The sequence below is a fragment of the Nyctereutes procyonoides genome, unplaced genomic scaffold (genome assembly GCF_905146905.1).
Source record: "Nyctereutes procyonoides isolate TBG_1078 unplaced genomic scaffold, NYPRO_anot_genome, whole genome shotgun sequence".
Lineage (NCBI taxonomy): Eukaryota > Metazoa > Chordata > Mammalia > Carnivora > Canidae > Nyctereutes > Nyctereutes procyonoides.
The window spans coordinates 38,474,687-38,496,264 of record NW_026575125.1 but is presented as its reverse complement, the minus strand read 5'-3'; the positions used below and the strand labels follow the sequence as shown (position 1 = coordinate 38,496,264).

Sequence of the window (21,578 nt, the reverse complement as noted above, 5' to 3'; positions counted from 1 at the left end):
GGAGAGTAACAGGTGCATCACCGATTACAAATAAGAAGATGGCTCGGGAGAAGATCAGTTAGTTGAGCGGTTTGTTATCTTTCTTTTTCTTTCTTCTTTCTGTTGTGTGTGTTTTTTTTTAAGATTTATTTATTTATTTTATGATAGACATAGAGAGAGAGAGAGAGAGAGAGAGAGAGAGGCAGAGACTCAGGAGGAGGGAGAAGCAGGCTCCATGCCGGGAGCCCGACGTGGGACTCGATCCCAGGATTCCAGGATTGCGCCCTGGGCCAAAGGCAGGCGCCAAACCGCTGAGCCACCCAGGGATCCCCTCTCTTGTGGTTTTAAAGAAAACCAGGCAGGAAATAATGGGGCCTCAACTGAGCCAGAGGAGGTGGTGGCTGAGAGATACCAATGTGTCCACCTAGGACTCAGGGAGGGATTGGCTGTAGGTGCAGGGAGAGGATTCCAGGAAGCTCCTGGCCTGGGCATCTTGGATGTATGATGGAATGAAAGGGGTTGCATTTTGTGCCACTGACTCCTGCCCATGGCCTCCCTGATTAGACCAGGAACGAGCCCCTCACAAATGTTTATAAAGTTGAAGTATAAAAATGTACAGAGGAAGGGCTGGGGACGCTGGTTAGACCGAATGGGTTTTCACAGGGTGGGGGTGGGGGCGTGTGGTTTTGGATTCATCTCCAACGTTTTAACTACAAAATAAAAGCTGAGGTAAATGTAGCAATAGGCGAGGTTTCATTTCTGAGAGCACACGAATGTCACATTGTTTTCTGCACTTGCAGTTTTGGAACTAAATGTAAAAGGCAAATGGCCAAAGAATATGGTTAGAAGCAGAGGAGCTCGAGCTCTATAAAGGGGTTAAACCAGAAAGCGGCGGGGGCGGGGAGCGGTGCGGTTGTCAGTCTTTGTGTGCACGGCGGGTGTGCAGAGCGGAGCCTCCGGAGATCTGCACCCGGCTGGGTGGGTGAGGCTGGGCGGGGGAGGAGGGGCGCGCGGGAAGCTTCCAGCCTGGCCCCGCCCCCGGCCCCGGCCCCGGCCCTCCGGCCCCGCCCCCCTCCGGCCCGCCTCAGCTCCTCCTACTTCCGTGACGCCGCCTCCCGTTTCTAGGTAACCTGGGGGGGGGGTTAAACAACGCGGCCGCAAGGCGGGCGCTGCTTGTGGGTCCTCTTCTCCGCCCTTGACCCTCGGACGCTGAGAGCCATGGCCCTGCCGCTGCTGCCTGGCAACAGCTTCAACCGCAACGTGAGTAGCGAGGGCGCCCGAGGTCAGAGGTGCTGGCCAGAATCTGGGGTCCGGCCGTGGCCACGTCCCCCGACCATACTCGGGCATCCTGTTGCTTCACCTCCTGTGCATTGGGAACAACTTGGACCAAACTTTGTGGGCCAGTGAAACCCTTACTCTCTGTCTCCCCTTTCCCTGTCTCTCCAACTGCACCTCCTGCCTTAGCTACATTAGATAATGTAAGTAGCCTTTAGTAGGTGGCAGGACCTGGAAAGGTAGCCAGCGGTAGTGACGCTGATAGCAATCATTGTTGAGCGTGTAAGGTGTGCCAGGTGCTGTGTTGTAGTCGCCCTACCCGGCATTTGCTGCTTAGGTACTATTTTTATTCCCATTTTAGAGTTGAGGAAACTGAGGCACGGAGCGATGAGTCACTCCCTCACTGGCCAGAGCTACACAGCTTCTGTGTGAAATGGGGTTTCTTCCAGGCAACCTGTCTCCACAGCCCAGGTGCCTGGTCATTGTCCTTCATACATAGTATGAAAGAGAAATGTAGTTACTGTTACCAAAGCGAAGAAACCTGGCGCTCTCGAAGCTGCAGGAGGCAGATAGGGAAGGGTTCCAGCAGCCCCGAAAGTTTGATCCTAAACTTCCTAGGGCGAAGTGTCCGAACTTGGGAGTTTTTTTCTTCGTTGAGGCTTGGAGGCGTTCGTTTCAAAACAAGGTGAAAGCACAAAACACACCACCCGACGACGCCAAAAACCCAGAGCACGAGAGAATTTTGCCAATAACAAGTAGCCCCTTTTTTTTTTTAATTTTTATTTATTTGTGATAGAGAGAGAGAGGGGCAGAGACACAGGCAGAGGGAGAAGCAGGCTCCATGCACCGGGAGCCCGACGTGGGACTCGATCCCGGGTCTCCAGGATCGCGCCGTGGGCCAAAGGCAGGCGCCAAACCGCTGCGCCACCCAGGGATCCCAGTAGCCCCTTATTTAAACACCAGCCGAAAAGCGATTTGTGCTTTTCTTTACAATGGTCTTCACTCTACTTGGGTTTGCCAGTTTCGGCTCCGGGAAGAAGGCCGGTGATACACTGGTGGGATTTAACTAGAGGGAAGCCCTCGACGCGTTGTGGGATCGTCGGGTACATTTAGAAAGCAGGAAGCGGATTGAATGAAGCATTTGACTTTGTGGATTCAAAAGTGTTCCCAAGTTGTTGGCCCAAAAGTCCCGATTTCCTCTGTAGCTTTAGGCCGCTGGATTCCGACCTCCACGGAGCAGCTGGCCGGACCGAGTTGCTTTGCTGAACACTGGTTTGTACATTTTTCAGCTCATGGGTTAGAGGCGGGCCTTCCAGCCTAGCATTGCCCCTTGCTAAGATTAAGGCAGCCACACAAATAAGAAAGACCCCAGAGAGGCATAGGACGTGAACAAAGATTCCAGAAGTAACGAAGTATGCTACATAAGAGTAATTTTGAGAAAAATCGAAAGTATAGCCCGCAGCTTTCAGCCCAAACACTTCAGATTTACTGATGTCTGCCTCCTGCAGAAGCACCACAGATCCCACATGCAGTGATTAAGAGCAGGAAGGAAAAGCAGTACTTTGATGAGATCTTTACAGTCTGCAAAGCTGTACATAGTATACCTTTTTTTTTTATTGTGAAGTACACATGTGCAGGAAAAATGCATAATGGATGATCACAAAATGGACATCAAGAAACACACTCCAAAAACATCTCCCTTGTCTGGGGTTGCCAGGTTTAGCAAATAAAAATATGTGTCCCAAATACTGCATGGGACCTACTTACACTAAAAGATTATTTGTTGTTGTTCTCAAATTCGAATTTAACTGAACACCTTGGTATATTATGTGGCAACCCTGCCTATCACTCTTTCCCCCTCTGCTCCTGTCCAGAGTTAACTACACCGTTGAGGTTTTTTTGCTTGCTTTTGAACTTTGTGCCCATGTAAATGTCTGGTGTTCTTTTGTAACTGGCTTCTGTTTAGCTCACTATTATATTTGTGAGATTTGTCCTTGTGGCTGTCTGCAGAGGTAGTTTGTGCATTTTCCTTGCTCTGTAGTATTCCATTGCATGAGTATGACATTTATATATGCTTGTTTGGGGTTGTTAAGAATAGTTTGCTGTGACTATGCTTGTTTATGTCTGCTGGTGGAATTGCTCGATCATAGCGTTTTTATACATTCAGCTTTAGTAGACACTATCAAAGTGCTTATACCAGTTTAAATCCCCAGCAGCATGTTATAGGTTCCTGTCGCTGTGCATCCTAAGAGTTGATAAGGTTGGTCTTTTAAATTGTAGTTCTTTTGATCAGCGAGTATAGTGAAACTCTAGTTTCAATCTGTGCTTACCTGATTCCTAGTGATCTTGAGCATGATTTACACATTTATTGATCACTTGGATATTCTCTTTTGTGTAGTAATTGTTGGTCTCTTGTCTACTCTTTTCTACTGGGTTATCTGCCTTTTTTTACTTAGTGATATGTGGGAATTCTATATAGATTTTGGATATAACTCTTCTGTCTGGCATCTGTGTTGGTAAATATCTTCTAGTCTGTGACTGGCCTTTTTACTTTCTTAATGGTGTTTTTGATGAGTAATTGTTCTTTTAGATTAGTGGGTTTTTTTTATTCCTTTTTAAGAAATTGGTCCTTAACACCAAGTTCATGATGATATTTTTCTGTTATCTTCTGAAATTTTGTTATTTTTATCTTTCACATTTAGGTTTCTAATCTAGTATAAATTTGTGTGTGTGTATGAAAAGAAGTAGGGGGATCCCTGGGTGGTGCAGCGGTTTGGCGCCTGCCTTTGGCCCAGGGCGCGATCCTGGAGACCCGGAATCGAATCCCACATAGGGCTCCCGGTGCATGGAGCCTGCTTCTCCCTCTGCCTATGTCTCTGCCTCTCTCTCTCTCTCTCTCTCTGTGACTATCATAAATAAATAAAAAAAATAAAAAAAAAAGAAAAGAAGTAGGGGTCAGGTTATATTTTCTTCCATATGGATATTCAGTTGACCCAGAAGCATTTTTTTAAAGAAAACAATTTAGCTGAGTAAATTTTAAAGATCCCACTGGCTTTATGCCACAGTTCATGAATTGACAGCATCTAGTTTAGCGGAAAAAAGCTCTGGACAGTTCTTACAGCAAGACATTTTATAGGTTTGGGGGGGCATTATACTAGGCAAAAAGAAAAATCAAATTGGATTGATCACTATAAGGTTACTTTCCTTATGGGATATGGCAGGGGCTTTTTAGGCAGTTTACCTAACTAATGCTGATCAGGCAATTCATGATTGGCGATTCATGATTGGGACAGCCAAAACTCTTAAGTTTCAGTTTGTGACAGGGGGCTTAGCATGATCAACTGCATTTAGAGCCTGTTGTCTTCTAACACATTTTTAGAAAAGACCGCCCTTTCTCTACCACTCTGCAGAGCTGCTACCTTTGTCGTAAGTCGAGTATCCAAATAGACGTGGCTCTGCTTCTAGATTTGTGTATTTATTTATTTATTTATTTATTAAGATTTTATTTATTCCTTTTTTTTTATGATAGTCACAGAGAGAGAGAGAGAGAGGAGAGAGAGAGAGAGAGAGAGAGGCAGAGACACAGGCAGAGGGAGAAGCAGGCTCCATGCACCGGGAGCCCGACGTGGGATTCGATCCCGGGTCTCCAGGATCGCGCCCTGGGCCAAAGGCAGGCGCCAAACCGCTGCGCCACCCAGGGATCCTTTTTTTTTTTTTTTTTTTTTTTTATTTTATTCCTGAGAGACAGGTGGAAACCTTGGCAGAGGGAGAAGCAGGCCCCCTGCAGGGAGCCTGATGTGGGACTTGATCCTAGGACCCGGGAATCATGACCTGAGCCAAAGGTAGATGCTTAACCACTGAGCCACCCAGGTGCACCTTGTGACTGTATTTAAAAATATTTATTTACTTTATGCCTCAGACCAGTAGGAGTGTGTGTGTGCATGCGTGAGTGTGTGTATGAATTAGGGAATGACAGTATACTTATTAGATACCTCGGGCTGTCATTTAACAAACTAGTATTTATATATTGAGTGTCCTTGTATGTGCCTAAATCAGCTGCATGTAGAGAATTTTGTGGCACTAACTTTGGTACTGTGTTGCCAAAAAATTAATATTCTTTTAAAACCTTGTACTTAGTTAAAAGTGTGTTCTCTGGTGCACAGAGTAGTCAAAAAGTCAGTAGAGCCAAATCTGGCTTTTTTTTTTTTTTAATTACCCTCCCCCCACTACCTCCCGCTATTAGAGAACCTTGCTTGCTGAATTAAATTATCAAGTGAAGAACCTTGGCCTCCTGGAGATCGCATAATTACTGGCTGTTTGGGTTTAAAATTATAACACAAGCTAACTTTTACTGCTTTTCTTAGAAATTAAAAAGGAACTGGTTTCTCCCTTAATTAGCTGCTGGTAGTCCATCATGAGCAATAGATTGATTTCTGCCCACAGCTAGGTGATGTGCAGCCTATACTTCTAGCTCTGAAATACAAGAAGTATTGTGCTTTCTAAAATATTAGCATTTGTACCAATGATGACATTAAAATTATGTTGATGTGAATTAACTGAAAACCTTAGGGAAAAAGGTCACAGCTAAATTCCATACACATGGTATCTTTTTCCAACAATTTACATGCTGGATTTATTTTGAGCTTAAAGAATCTGAGGCATATTGTCAAAAATAATAGGATATTAAAGTTAAAAGGGACATTTCTAGCCAAAGCTGAAAATCTTTTCTACAGCATTTTGGACAGATGGTTGTGTAGCTGGTCCTGAATGCCCCTGATGAATAATGAGTACACTTTGTTATTTATGCCTTGCCACCATCTTATGAGGGCTTGTTGTAAATAGTCCATCTTTAATTTATAGTGAAGCAACTGTTTCCTTAAGAAAAAACATTATTTGAATTCACAGCAGTAGGATAAAACAGAAATTCAGAACCTCTCTGCCTCTCTTACAAAAGAGTGTGGGCAATACCTTGACATTTATTTTTATCTAGACCAGTATAAGCCTCCTTACTAATATATAAAGAAATAACATTCTTTGGGAAATTTACCAGCAATTTAAATGATAAACAGCTGAAGGACATACTATGAGTAATACATAGGTGACATATTGACTTCATCAGGTGATGGTGGATAAATCAATTTAAATTTAGTTCAGTGACAAAGATAATGGTAAAACAATCACTTTATTCACAGGTTAGAGGTTTTTCCCAATCTTAAAATTCTGCTTACAGATTCTTGGTTATGTCCGTAGTGGTTAATTCCATTGCCTTAAAATAACCTGCATTAGGTGCAAACCCCTCAACCCGACACCCAAGTCCATTAGAGTTTGCGAGTCACGGTAGGAGATCAATTTAATGAATCATGGCCAGTATTAAAAAAAAAAAAAGTAAGAAACAAGATGGACTAGAAAAGAATGAAAAAATCAGAGTAATGTATGATGGCATGGGAACGGTAAGTGTTCTTCCACGAACTTTTGTTTCTGTCACCTGTGCATGTGAACTGGGTTGCAGTAAAACCTGTTTGTTATCGTGGTTGCAGAGTGTGAAACACGTTCTCATTAGAGTCGTCTTCACCAGTTCGTGCCTCGGTTTTAAATTCAGAACTTTAGTTTCCCCCCAGGCCAGATCTCCTCTCTTACCCTTCCAGCAGTCTCAACCGATCCTAGTAAGGTTTTTTTTTTTTTTTTTGTTTTTTTTTTTTTTTTAGTTGCTGTAAAATTCACAACATAAAATATACCACTAGCCATTTCAAAGTGTACCATTTGGTACCTCCACAGTGTTTTGCAACCATCATGTCTCGAAGTAGTTTGGAGACCTTGATTGTCTTCATCCCAAGTCTCAATCTTTTTATCCCAGAGGGACCTTTGAAATGCTTTTCAGCTCTTGGGGACTTCCTGTGTACAAGTGATTTCTACAGCCCATGGTACATTAGCATGATCCATGAGCTGTAGATGTAATGATCCAGTAAGAATTGTCTCTTCTGAGTAAAGACTAATAGGTTTCTGTGGATTTGTTAATTTTGCTTACCTGTTCTGTGTGGTTTTCCTTTCCTGTAAAGGATATCAACGGATTGGGGGGGGTGGTGGCAAGTGGTGCATAGTTTTTTTCCCCTTACTATAAAACTTCCTACTTGATTCCCCCCCCCTTTTCTTCTTATCCAAGTAGGCCTAAAAATCCTCTCATAGTTTCTACTATTGAGGGCCCTAGTAAGGTATGAAACATGGTATGTGGTATGAACAAAAGGAGTTTTCACCCCTATTTATTTATTTATTTATTTATTTTTATTTATTTATGATAGTCACACAGAGAGAGAGAGAGAGAGAGGCAGAGACACAGGCAGAGGGAGAAGCAGGCTCCATGCACCGGGAGCCCGACGTGGGATTCGATCCCGGGTCTCCAGGATCGCGCCCTGGGCCAAAGGCAGGCGCTAAACCGCTGCGCCACCCAGGGATCCCTTCACCCCTATTTAAAACTAAAAATGATTTTTAGCCAGTTTTTCTTGAAAAACAAAGAGGCAATCAAGCTTAGCTTACCTTTCTTTCCTTTTTATACATTTAAAAAATTCATAAGGCAGCAGAATGCAGTTCTGTTCAATAAATGTTTTAATCTAAGATGGGATTTACTTTTATAAAGTAGGCTCAGGTGATTTCATTTAAATAAAAGGTAATTCATTTTAATTGATGCTGTTTAAATTTTTTTATTTTTTTATTTATTTATTTTTTTTATTTACTCATGATAGTCACAGAGAGAGAGAGGCAAAGACACAGGCAGAGGGAGAAGCAGGCTCCATGCAGGGAGCCCGACGTGAGACTCGATCCGGCGTCTCCAGGATCAGGCCCTGGGCTGAAGGCGGCGCTAAACCGCTGAAGCACCGGGGCTGCCCTTTATGTGTGATTGTGACATTCCTCTGCCGACTGAGACACTGTGATTGATTGCTCTTTGGGTTGCTTTCCCTCACCCCTGACAGGCCCTTAATAGGTGCCTCTTGGGTGCCACTGTCCACCTGTGGCAGCTATCCCTAAAAACTGGGGGGGGGGGGATAAACATAGTTCAGGAGAATCATCTCTGGAATTAATTTCTCGCTTGTATCTTCCACTGCCACGGTGGAGCAGAGTATTTCTTATTTTAGCAACAGTGAACATAAGAGAGGAAAAAAAGTCATTTGCTTTTGTGGCTTAAATAGGTTATAAGCCTCTCAGGATGCATGGCTTACGTAAAGCATCTAGGATAGCATGAAGATGTCACATACAAGTTGTGACTCAAAGCCTCTTCTGTGGCCTTTTGTGCCATGTGGAGGGACATTTCTCTTTTCCTTGTTGGCATCCAGTTTGGCTCTTTCTGGAAGCAGCACATTTTTCTCTGAGCATTCATTAGGCAGGAGCCCCTTAAGAGACCAGTCTCCTGAGAACAGGATTCCAGATATGCACCAGTGCAAACGTAAGGGGATTTCTTGGGCCATTTCCTGAGAAGTTTATCCTCTTACTATAGTTGTAGAAAGGGCAGAGCCAACTCAGAGGGGGAGGGGGTCACCAAAGCAAAAAGAAGGGGGGAAATAGGCATTTTCACTCTCTCATTAGCCAGGCCCCAGGATGCCTGAATTCGATCTGTGACAAAGTGACCAGCCTGGCCAGCTGAAGGCCAAACAAACTTTTTGCTTTCCTAACTTTGCACTTGGCATCTGCAAAGAGGGAATGGTCACAATTGCTGGAGTTTGGAGGGGGGGCGTGGGGGAACAGGTCCATGCACTTGGCTTACAATTAATTTAGACTACTTTTTCTTCACCACATGGATTTGGCAACTGAAACAGAGATGTTTGTTTTATCATTTATGCGACTGTTTCCATCTCATTTTTGTGACTCATTTATTGCTCATCTGTGTTCACATTTGTACTTCAGACTTTATAAAAAGCACCTGTGTGGAATGTCTCCTAGTTACCAAGGAAAGTAGACCCTCTCTTTCATTTTATCGTTAATTGAAATTTTTATTGAGAAAATGATAGATTCACATGGAGTTCTAAGAAATAATATAGAAATGCATGCCCTTTACTCCATTTCTCATTGGTACCATTTTGCAAAACTGTAGTATAGTAGCACAACCAGGATATTAACATCAATATTATCCACTGATTCTATTAAGATTCCCCCAGCTTTACTTATACTCATTTGTGTGTGTGCATTTAGTCTATATGGTTCAAGTGTGTAGGTTGCTGTGATCCACCCTGATAGTGAAGATGCCGACCAGTTTCAGCATCACAAGGATCCGTCCTATTGCTCTTTTATAACCACACCCACCTCCTTCCTAACAACTGCCCCCCTAAACATCTCTGACCTCTGGCAACCACTAATCTGTACTCCACTTTTAAGTGTTTTAAAACCAATTTTACTTGTTTGCTTGCTTGCAAGAGTGAGAACTTGCACAGGGAGCAGCACAGGGAGAGGGACAAGCAGACTCCCCACTGAGCAGGAAGCCCATCTTGGGGCTCCATCCCAGGATCCTGAGATCATGACCTGAGCTGAAATCAGGAGTCAGACACTTAACCAACTGAGCCACCCAGGTGCCCCCTAAAATTTCATTACTTTGGAAAAGTTACACAAATGGAACTACATACAGTATGTACCTCTTGGGATTATTATTATTTTTCACTGGGCTTAATTTCTTGATGACTTGTCTAGCTAGTTGCATATATTAGTTGTTCATTTTTATTGCTGAGTAGTATTCCATGTATGTACCAGTTTCTTTCACTGTTTACTTGCTGGAGAACATCTGAGTGATGGCTAGTTTTTGGCTGTTAGGGATACAGCTGCTTGGGCATTTCTGTGTGGGCATGTGTTTTCATTTTCTGAGATAATTATCCAAGATGGCAATTTTTGGATCACATGGGAATTGCATGTTTAGATTTTTTTTAAAGATTTTATTTATTTATTTGAAAGAGAGCAAAAGGGCAAGAAAGCATGAGGGGAGGGGTGGGGCAAAGAGAATCTCAAGCAGACTCCATGCTGAGTGCAGGGGCTCAACGAGGAGTTCAGTCCCACGACCCATAAGATCATGACCTGAGCCAAAACCAAGAGTTGGATGCTCAACTGACTGAGGCACCCTTCCATGTTTAGTTTTACAAAAAACCTACCAAACTATTTTTGAGAGCGAATGTACCATTTTACATTCCCCAGAGCCGTGTATGAGTGATCTAGTTTGTCCACCCTAGTCAGCATTTAGTGTTGCCACCATTTTTTATTTTAGCTGATAGGTGTATAGTGATATCACATTGTGGGTTTACTTGGCATTTCTCTGATGTCTTATGTATGAGTTGAATATCTTTTCATGTGCTTGTCATCTGTATTTTCACCTTGGTGAAATGTCTGGTTATATCTTTTGCCTGTTTCTAGTTGGATTGTGGTGTTACCATTGAGCTTTGAGAATTCTTCATATATTCTAGATACTAGCGCCCTTTGGCTAAGATGTTGTTTGCACATATTTTCTCCCAGTCTGTAGCTTGTCTTTTCATCCTATTAACTGTTTTTTACATAGCAAAAAAGTTTCTAATTTTGATGAGGTCCAGTTTATCAATTTTTCCTTTTATGGATTGTGCTTTTGATGTTAAGTCTAAGAACTCTTCTGCCCAGGTCTAGATACTGAAGATTTTTTTCCTCTTTTTTTTCCTAAAATTTTCATAGTTTCACATTTTATGTTCAAGCCTGCGATTCATTTTGAGTTGATTGTTATATAAGGTATGAGATTTAGGTCAGGATCCATTTTATTTTGTCTATCGATATCCAATTACTCCAGCACCATTTGTTGAAACGGCTATCCTTCCTCTATTGTATTGCTTTTGCACCTTTTTAAAAACTTATTTGAGCATTTGGATGGTCTTTTTTGTTGTCTTCTGTTCTGTTGGTCTACATGTCTGTCCTTCTGCCAATGCCACACTTTTTATTACTATAGTAATACTGTAAACCTTAATATCCGGTGTAGTGGTTTCTTCCACTTTACTTTTTGTTCTCAAGATTCTTCTCTGTCTAGAGCCTGTGCCTTCCATGAGAATTTTATTTTATTTTATTTTAAATTTTATTTATTTATTTATTTACGATAGTCATACAGAGAGAGAGAGAGAGGCAGAGACACAGGCAGAGGGAGAAGCAGGCTCCATGCACCGGGAGCCCGAGGTGGGATTCGATCCCGGGTCTCCAGGATCGCGCCCTGGGCCAAAGGCAGGAGCCAAACCGCTGTGCCACCCAGGGATCCCTATTTTATTTTATTTTATTTTATTTTATTTTATTTTATTTTATTTTATTTTATTTTATTTATTTTATTTTTGTTCATTTATTTATTTTTCCATGTGAATTTTAGAATCTGCTTGTCTCTGTCTACAAATAACTTTGCTGGGGTCACACTAAACCTCTAGATCATTTGGGGGGAGAATTGGCATCTTTATTATGTAGAGTCTTCCAACCCATGAGCATGATCTGTCTCTCCATTTCTTTAGGCCTTTTTTGATTTTTTTTTTCATCAGCATTGTGTAATTTTTACCTCACAGATCCTGTACCTTTGCAGTGATTGTAAATGATACTGTGCTTTAAATTTCAGTCTCACATGTTCATTGTTAGCATATAGAAGTGTGATTTGACTTTTCTCTGTTGATCTTGCATCCTGTGACCCTGTTGAATTCAATTATTAGTTGTAGGAATTTTTTTTTTGTGTGAATGATTTTACATAAACAACCCTGTCACCTACAAATAGAGGTAGTTCTTTTTCTTCCCTTCCAGTTTGTATCCCTTTTATTTATTTTTCTTGCCTTACTGTAGTTAGTAGGACTTCTAATAATGTGTTGAATAAGAGTAGAACAGACATTCTTGCTTTGTTCCTGATTTTGGGAGAACATTTAGTTTTTCACTATTAAGTGTGATGTTAGCTATAAATTTTTTGTAGATGTTCTTTACCAAGTAACTCTCCTATATTCTTGTTGTGGGTCTTTATTATGAATGGGTGTTGTATTTAACAAATGTGTTTAACCCGTATTAACTGATAGAATGATTTGAATTTTCTCCATCTGTTGATAGGGTAGATTACATCGATTTTGAAATATTGACCCAGCCTTGCATAATAAATCCCATGTGGTCATACTGTATAATTCTTTATATATAGTGCCAGACTCAACTTCTTCATTTTTTTTTTGTGGAGGATTTTTGCATCTATGGTCATGAGAAATTTTGGTCTGTAGTTCTCTGTGTTTTTTTTTTTTTTTTTTGATTTCATTTATTTATTCATGAGAGAGAGGCAGAGAGGCAGAGATACAGGCAGAGGGAGAAGCAGGCTCCAAGCAGGGAGCCCGATGTGGAACTTGATCCCGGATCCCAGGATCACGCCCTGAGCCGAAGGCAGACTCTCAACTGCTGAGTCACCCAGGTGTCCCTGTAGTTTTCTGTTTTTGAATTGTCCTCTGATTTTGGTATCAAGATAATACTGACAATAAAATGAGTTGGGAAGGGGAGCCCGGGTGTCTCAGCGGTTTAGCACCTACCTTCGGCCCAGGGCGGGATCCTGGAGACCCTGGGATCGAGTCCCACGTCGGGCTCCCTGCATGGAGCCTGCTTCTCCCTCTGCCTGTGTCTCTGCCTCTCTCTGTGTCTCTCATGAATAAATAAATAAAATCATGAATAAATAAATAAAACCTTAAAAAAATGAGTTGGGAAGAGTTCCCTCTGTTTTATTTTCAGGAAGAGATTGCATAAAATTGGTGTTAATTCTTGTTTAAATATTTGGTAAAATTCTCCAGTAAAGCCAGCTGGGCATACGGATTTCTTTTTGGCTTTTAGTTATAAATTGAGGTTCTTTAAAGGTTACTATTCAGATTATTTCATCTTGGCTGAGTTTGGGTAGTTTGTGGTTTTGAGAAATTGGTTCACTTTTTTTAAGTTGTTGAATTTGTGTGTTGTCAAGTTGGTCAAAGTGTTCCCTTATTATCCTTCTAATGGCTATGGCATCTATAAAGATACTCCCTGTTTCATTTCTGATATTGGTGGTTTGTATCTTAACTCTTTTTAGAAGTTTTTCCAGGGACGCTTGGGTGGCTCAGTGGTTGAGCATCTGCCTTCAGCTCAGGTCGTGATCCCACAGTCCCTGGATGAGTCCTGCATGAGGCTCCTCCGCAGGGAACCTGCTTCTTCCTCTGCCTGTGTCTCCGCCCTTCTTTTTGTCTCTCTTATGAATAAATAAATAAATAAATAAATAAATAAATAAATAAATAAAATCTTAAAGAAAAATAAAAGCTTTTTCAGTCTTACTAGAGATTAATTTTATTAGTATATTTTTTGAAGAACAAGCTTTGTATTTGATATTTCTCTATTTTCCTGTTTTTATCAATTTTGCTGATCTCTTCTCTAAATTTTATTATTTCCTCCCTTGTGCTTATTTCTAGTTTATTTTACTCTTTTTCTAATTTCTTGAAGTAGAAACTTAGGATATTGATTTGAGACCTTTGCTCCTTTTTAAGAAAGATTTGTTTATTTGAAAGAGAGAGAAAGTGACTGAGAGAGCAGGTAGTGGGGAGGGCAAAGGGTGAGGGCGAGAGAACCTTACTTAAGCAGATTCTGCTCAACATGGAGTCTGATGCAGGGCTGGATCCCACAACGCTGAGATCAGGACTTGAGCTGAAACCAAGAGTTGGTCGCTTAACTGTGTCACCCAGGTGCCCCCTTTCCTCATTTCTCGTGTTAAGTATTTAGTGCTAAATTTCCCCCTCAACACTGCTTTAGCTCACACATATTTTTTTTAAAAAATTTATTTATTTATTTATTTATTTATTTATTTATTTATTTATTTATGATAGACATAGAGAGAAAGAGAGGGAGAGACACAGGAGGAGGGAGAAGCAGGCTCCATGCCAGGAGCCCAACGTGGGACTTGATCCCGGGTCTCCAGGATCGCTTCCTGGGCCAAAGGCAGGTGCTAAACCGCTGAGCCACCCAGGGATCCCCTGCATCACACATATTTTGATACATTGTGTTTTCATTTTCTTTCAGTTCCACGTATTTTTTAAAATTTCTGAGATTTCCTCTTTGACCCATATATAATTTTAAAGTGTGTTGTTTCATTTCCAAGCATTTGGAGATTTTTTTCCCGTTGTCTTTCTGTTACTGACTTCTAGTTTGATTCCATTATCTTTTTTAAAAAAGAATTTATTCATGAGAAACACACAGAGAGAGGCAGAGACATAGGCAGAGGGAGAAGCAGGCTCCTGTGGGGAGCTGCATGCGGGACTTGATCCCAGGACCCTGGGATCATGACCTGAGCTGAAGGCAGATGCTCAACCACTGAGCCACCCAGGTGCCCCTTGATTCCATTAACAGAGAATACAATCTGTATGATTTTAATTCTTTTAAATTTGCCAAAGCTGCTTTTATGGTGTACAGTATGGTGTAGCCTGGTGAATGTTCTATGCACACTTGAAGAGAATATGTATTCTGATGCTGTTGGGTGGAGGGTTGTATATAGGTCAATTAGGTTCTTTTGGTTACATGTGTTCATTGTGGAGAGGATTGTTGAAGTCCCCGACTATAATTGTGGATCTATTTCTTCTTTAACTTTATTTTCTTTGCTTCATATATTTTGAGGTTTTTTTTGTTTGGTAATACACATTTAAGTTTGTTGTGTCTTTCTGGTGTATTGATTCTTTTATCATTATATAATGTCTCTATATGCTCTAGTAATTTCCTTTGCTCTGAGTCTAGTGTATTAGATACTCACGGAGCCACTTTTGCTTTTTTAAAATTAGTATTTGCCTGGTATATATTTTTCCATATCTTTACTTTCAATGGACTTCTGTCCTTAAATTCGAAGTGAATTTCCTGTGAATAGCATGTAGTTCTTGTGAATCACCAATAAGGTGATTTTTGGTGTGTTAATGCTTGCATCTGATATAGTACTTCTGTTTTCTGTTTCTTTCCTCTGTTTCTCTTTTCTTCTTTTCCCATGGATGCTGGAACATTTTTTTTAAGAGTCCATCTTGATTTACTTATAGTGTTTTTGAGTTTATATGGTTTTTTAAAAAAAGATTTTATTATTTATTGAGAGAGAGTAAGAGCACAAGTGGAGGGGAGGGGCAGAGGGAGAGGAAGAAGCAGACTCCCCTGATGAGCAGTGAGCCTGACACCGGGCTCCATCCCAGGACCCTGGGATCATGACCTGAGCCAAAGGCAGATGCTTAACTGACTGAGCCACCCAGGTGCCCCGAGTATATATATATACTTTAAAAAAATTTTTTTTATTATGGAAGTATAGTTGATGCATAATGTTATATTAGTTTCTGGTGTACAATATAGTGACTAAAAGGTATAAACTTCCAGTTGCAAAATAAGGCATAGGGATGAAAAAGTATAGCATAGGGAATAGAGTAAATAATATTGTGATAACTTTGTATGGTGACCACACTTCTTGTGGTGACAGTTACATAACGTATAGGATTGTCAAGTCACTATGTTGTTTGCCTTAGTATAGCTTTCATAGCGGTTCTGGATATTACAGCGTGCGTGTGTGTGTGTGTGTGTGTGTGTGTGTGTATGACTTATATAGACTGGGCTGTAGCTTTCAGTGTTTTACTGTAAATGAAGCCTGGAAACCTCTTTTCCATTTAGGTCCCTATCACTTTCCCACTATTAAATATTATTGTCACAAGTATCAGATCTTGTTATAATTTTTGTTTCAGTCTTTGCTTTTGTGGGATCAGGGACTGTTGATGCACATTTTCAGATTCAAGTCCTATGACACACTCAGCACAATTGCACAATCATCATCCCCTCCCACCTTTGGGCTTCTGTCACCCACTGTCCTCACAGCTATGAGACAAAGCTGCCTCTGTCCCTGTAAGTCTTTAGCAATTCACCAAGTATAACTGGAAGCTATGCTGCCCTTTTATCTCACCCTTCTACTCTGACCTAAGATTTTTGAACCCACGGGTATTCCCGTGGCCCGTATTCCTAAAGCCCACAGATTGCTGAGGGGAGAAGGAAGTCAGATGTGACTCTTGTGCTGTGCTTTATTTTTTGTTGCCATCTTCTTTGACCCTTTGCTTGCACTGAATACTATTCTAGCTGGTGTGTTATTATAGGAGTGCTGAACTTGGGGGTTAGGAGCTCATGTTCGCTACCTACCCCTAGCATGCAGGCGCAGGCACGCAGCCACACACACACTCATGAACTCCCATTCCATAAACAACTCCCTGGTTTTAGCTTGAGGTAGACTTTCCTCCATAATATCTTTAAAGAAGGTTCTGGTCCAGGCCATGGACTCCTGGTTTCCATCTCCAGAGACATTGACCATATGTATACCACTCACAGTTGCCTTTAGCTTTTCTATTCTGGTCTTATCTGTAGAACCAGTTGCTGCTCTTCATAAATTCTAGAATTAATCTCAGATAGGTTTCTTAAGTCAGTGGAGGTGATAAATTTTACTAGTATTTGTTGTGCTCAGAGTTTGAGAGGAAATTTATTTTTGTCAGTGTATAAAGAAAATTACCCATTAGATCACTTAATCATCTTATTGTTTTTTTTTTTAAAGCATTCAAGCACAGTTTTTAGAAACTAAATGCATTAGTAGAAAACTGTGAATAATGGAATACGGGACCAGTAGAGGCTTAAATAAGCAGGGATTTATTATTTTCACCAAACAGGAAGTCTGGAACTGGGTGGCTACTGGCATACATTTAAAGGCTCAACTTTGAGCCAGCATCTATGGGATCCTCCCCACCTTTCTGCTCATGATCTCAAGGTGGCTGCTGTAGCTCTAGGCATCACATATGCATCTCAGGGCAAGAAGAAGTGAGCTACGGGCAGCGTCACTTGCACTTGTCCTTGGCTGAAGTGGACAAAAGCCTTTTCCAGAATCCCAGAACAGACTTCTGAAAGGAGACAGGGAAACAAGTGGAGTGTTTGCCGTTTTTGGCTTCTAAATGGAGACTGGCAAGGGAGAAGCAATTTGGAAATGAATGTACTGATCAACCACAATGAGCCAGTCATTTTAACTGACTTTGGGGGAGGAAGTCTTTAGACTGGTTTTCATTGATGGGTGCTTTGAACTGAATAATTTAGAGAAAAAAGTTCAGTTTTTTGAGGAAGGGGCTGTGCATCTCTTTAGATCTTATTGAGTTAAATTATATTTTCCACTCTACTGATTTAAATGCATTACTAAATATATAAAACCAATCTTATTGTTACATTGAGCTGATGGCTGAGAATCATGAGCACAATTTTCCAAGTTATGTTTGGAAAGAGAATTAGCTGAAAAAATGTTTGAAGGTTTCTTTGACTTGGCTTTTTTATTTTTACATCTGGGCTTTCTTTTTGAGTGGTTTAGTTTTATTAATAAGTAATGATAGCTTTCATGCTCTTACAGTCCTGCACTTTAAGATCCTACTATATCTGAGGCAATTTTGTTGTTATTTTCTCTTGGAGGTTCATAGCATCTACTGAGTGACTTCTTTTTACTCTATAAAAGTACAGAAAAGAAGAAAAGAGAAAGTGATTCCTAAAATAAATATGATATGAAGGGAGAAAAGAAAAACTATTCAGGGAACAGAAGCCGGCTAGTCCTAAACTTGGTCAAGCAGGAATATCTGCGAATGATAGTTTTAGGTAATTCTATAATCATTATTTTCCATTAACCTCATAATGTAGTTAGAAAAGTCAGTTGTCATGAATGTCCATGGAAATATTAAATACAAACTGACTCTCTTTCATCCTCAGGTTTCCAGTAATTGCTGGTAACTGGGAAGAGCTTTCTACAGCACTCTCTAATAGCTGTCCTGCTTTTAAGGAAGGGGTGGTGGTATCAGCTATTAATTTTTAGGCCCCTTTATCTAATCTGTTCATGGTCATGGTGATCATTTGCATTAGTATATTTGTCCTAAGTAAAAGTATTAATTCAACCTTGGTGATGTAAACAGGGGGGAGGGGAATCTAGCACTTTTCTCTAAGAGATGCAAACAACACAAGGCCCCATGTTTAAAGACACACATTTGAGTGTGCATCCTGGATTAAGCAGTTAACACTAGCTGAGTGACCTTGGGCAAATGACTTAAACCACCTGTCTGGGTATCCTCATCTACAATATGGGAATGATGACAAAGCATACTCTGAGATTTGCCTCGAAATGAAAAAGGATTGTAGCCAGAACAGTTAACATGCCCAGCACCATCTTACATACTTTGAAAGCATCTGGGCTTTACCTGGCAGACTAAAAAGAAATGATGAGGGCACCTGGGTGGCTCAGTTGGTTGGGCGTCTGCCTTCAGCTCAGGTCATGGTCTCAGAGTCCTCGGTGGATTGGATTGTGTTGGATTCCGTGCTCGGTGGCGAGTCTGCTTCTCCCTCTTCCTCTCCCTCTGTGATCTCTCTGGCTCTTGCTCTCTGTCAAATAAATAAAATCTTTAAAAAAAGAAAGAAGGAAAGAAAGAAACGATGAGATTGATGTACTGGAGCTCTGAAGGAGAGATTAGGATAAACAACTCTCGATGCTGAGGAGTAGAGCCTGCTTCTCAGTTCGGCTTAGCTTTACTTCTGGCTTCTGTAGTGGCCCTGACAATTGACTGATTATTCAGTAATCAATCTGAGCATGTGACAAAATTACTCTTCCAATTTTTAGCAACAAGGAGAGGGTGGTGGTATCAGTGATTAATTTGATGTAAAACATCAAGTGGAGTCTGGAACTGGCTGCCACCTTTCCACCTGGTCTTATAAGGGTGAGGGGACCCAGGGAGTTGAGACACCGAGGAGCACTGGTTCTGGGGATAGTATATCCTCACTGTGTCATTCACTGAGATGTTTGCCTAATTTGGAACTGTGATGGAATGCCATGTCACAGTCACTAGGGAAAGGGACAGGTCATCATGTGGTCCTAAGGGATTACAAAGGCAAATCTCAACTGTGTCTATATGTGTGTCAGGAGGGGTGAACACTGGAGACAAGTGCCCTGTGGACTTTTTACCTCATATGGAACAAATCCTCAAGCAGTTAGTTTCTAAGGTGTACAAGTTTGAATTGAAATTTCAAACTAACACTCATAGTGCAGAAATGGAATTTCATGTGCTATGCTGATGAGAATAATAATGGAAAGCAGCATTAGTAGGGGTGCCTGGGTGGCTCAGTGGTTGAGCAGCTTCCTTCGGCTCAGGTCGTGATCCCAGGGTCCTGGGATCAAGTCCTGCGTCAGGTTTCCCACAGGGAGCCTGGTTCTCCCTCTGCTTATGTCTCTGCCTCTCTTTGTGTGTCTCTCACGAATAAATAAATAAATAAATAAATAGAATCTTTAAAGCAACAACAACAAAAAGAAATCGGCATTACTGAACTTTAAGGAGGTGTGTGTTTCATTCTTTTGGATTTGAATGTATGAATTCACAACCCACAAGCCAAGACTTCTTGAAAAATATTAGTAATAGTTCTTTTCATACTAGAAGTATTCTTATTAAGAATTACATCTGGCTGATTTAATTGTATTTAGCAAAAGAATTGGAAGTCTTGTTTGTTTTTTAACATGACCTAAGCCAAAAGGTATCTAGCTGCTACTCTTTGGAAAGAGATATAGCTTGTCAATTTATCAGGAACTTGATTGACTGAATTTATGTATTGTAGTTCCTCAGTTTTCACAGCATTAGTAGATCTTATGTATAAATAAAAGGCTTTTGGGGCACCTGGGTGGTGCAGTCAGTAAGGTGTCAGACTCTTGGTTTCAGCTCAAGTTGTGATCTCAGGGTCATGAGATCAAGCCCTGCCTCAGGCTCTCCACTCAGCATGGAGTCCCGCATAAGTTTCTCTCTGCCTCTCCCTCTGCTCCTAGCCCCCAAGAGCACTCACTCTCTCAAATACAAAAGTATACCTATAAAATAAAAGGCTCTGTTTTTTGGTATTTTTAGTTATTGTCACTAGCTGGACAGGAACACACTAGCAAGAGTTCATAGCAGTTGTGTATGTGTAGGTGTCTGGGGGTAGGTAGCAGGTGCACCTCCTCTGCCCTTCCTCCTTCCAGCTCATTTCTTCCCCTTGCTGTTGTGGTGGTGACCGGGAAAGGAAGGACTAGACTCATTGAAAGTGCTTCAAGTTTAATCCACTGGTTTAGTTTCCTCCAGAAATGTCAGAAATGAGAAAACCAGCCTATGCAGCTATAACCATGCTTGAGAGTGGCAGCAGTGTGTAAGCTAAGAGGTCAGCTAATGGAAGTACTTCATTCTCTTTAGTGCTTTTCCTCTCCCATCTTCTGCTCCCCACCCCTTCTAAAGTGGAAGTGAGGCTGGCATGAAATTCTCAAGTCACCTCCCCTCGCTCTTCCTTCCTTAATACATCCAATCACAGATGCTGGTTTCTTTACCCGATGCCTGCTATGGCAGTGCTCCTTAAAGTATGGTGCCCATTTGCTGCACCGGGAATCTTCAGAAGTTTATATAACAATTTGACATTGTTATGACATCCAAGGCTGTGATCAGTGGGCTTGTAAGGTCTTAATGTCTTTGTATTTATTTTAATTTCTTAGAATTAATTTTATTGTATATATATATATTTTTAAAGATTTTATTTTATTTATTTATGATAGAGAGAGAGAGAGAGAGAGAGAGAGAGAGGCAGAGACACAGGCAGAGGGAGAAGCAGGCTCCATGCACCGGGAGCCCGACGTGGGATTCGATCCCGGGTCTCCAGGATCGCGCCCTGGGCCAAAGGCAGGCGCCAAACCGCTGCGCCACCCAGGGATCCCAATTTTATTGTATATTGCAAAAGTATCAGTCTCAAATGATTTTGGGAAAAGTCAAACTTGCCCTTCCTCAAAGATAGTTTGAGGGTCCTTGTCCTATCTAAATATAGGATGTCCCTTCATTCCTATTCCCCTTGCCCTTACCCTTGTGAGGTCCTTTCTCACCTTTGTGGCTGCTCTGTGCTTGAGCAGCTTACTGTGTCTGCCTGCCTCTCATACCTCATTCCATTCCAATTTTGTTTTCTTGTTTGTTTTTTAACATGACCTAAGCCAAAAGCAGACGCTCAACTGACTGAGCCACCCAGGTGCCCCTGTTTGTTTTTAATGTCCAGTGCAAAGAAGTGAATTCATTATATTCCTCCAATTTTTAGTATATGTTCTGCCAAAGCGAGTACTCATTATATTTCTCCATTTCTGGCACAATATCATCATTGACTTGTGCAAGGTGTCTCTCTGGTGTTATGTATTTTTATTTCTCATTGTTCTTGATCCTTAATCTCATTCCTTCTCCACTTTATATAGGCTTCCCTCTAAATATCTCTGATGTGCATTCTGGAATCTAGATGTGTCCTTGCAAAATATGTAACACTATTTGTGT

General features: G+C 41.3%; 1 protein-coding gene across 1 annotated transcript in view; it reads left to right on the top strand.

The window, feature by feature from the left end:
• The first annotated feature begins 1,146 nt into the window (after window positions 1-1,146).
• Window positions 1,147-21,578, top strand: part of EFHC2 (EF-hand domain containing 2) — a 194,073-nt gene continuing 173,641 nt past the window's right edge. The window contains exon 1 of the mRNA XM_055338406.1: window positions 1,147-1,239. Within this exon, the coding sequence (XP_055194381.1) occupies window positions 1,198-1,239 (42 nt within the window). The 5' untranslated portion in view covers window positions 1,147-1,197. The remainder of the gene's footprint in view (window positions 1,240-21,578) is intronic.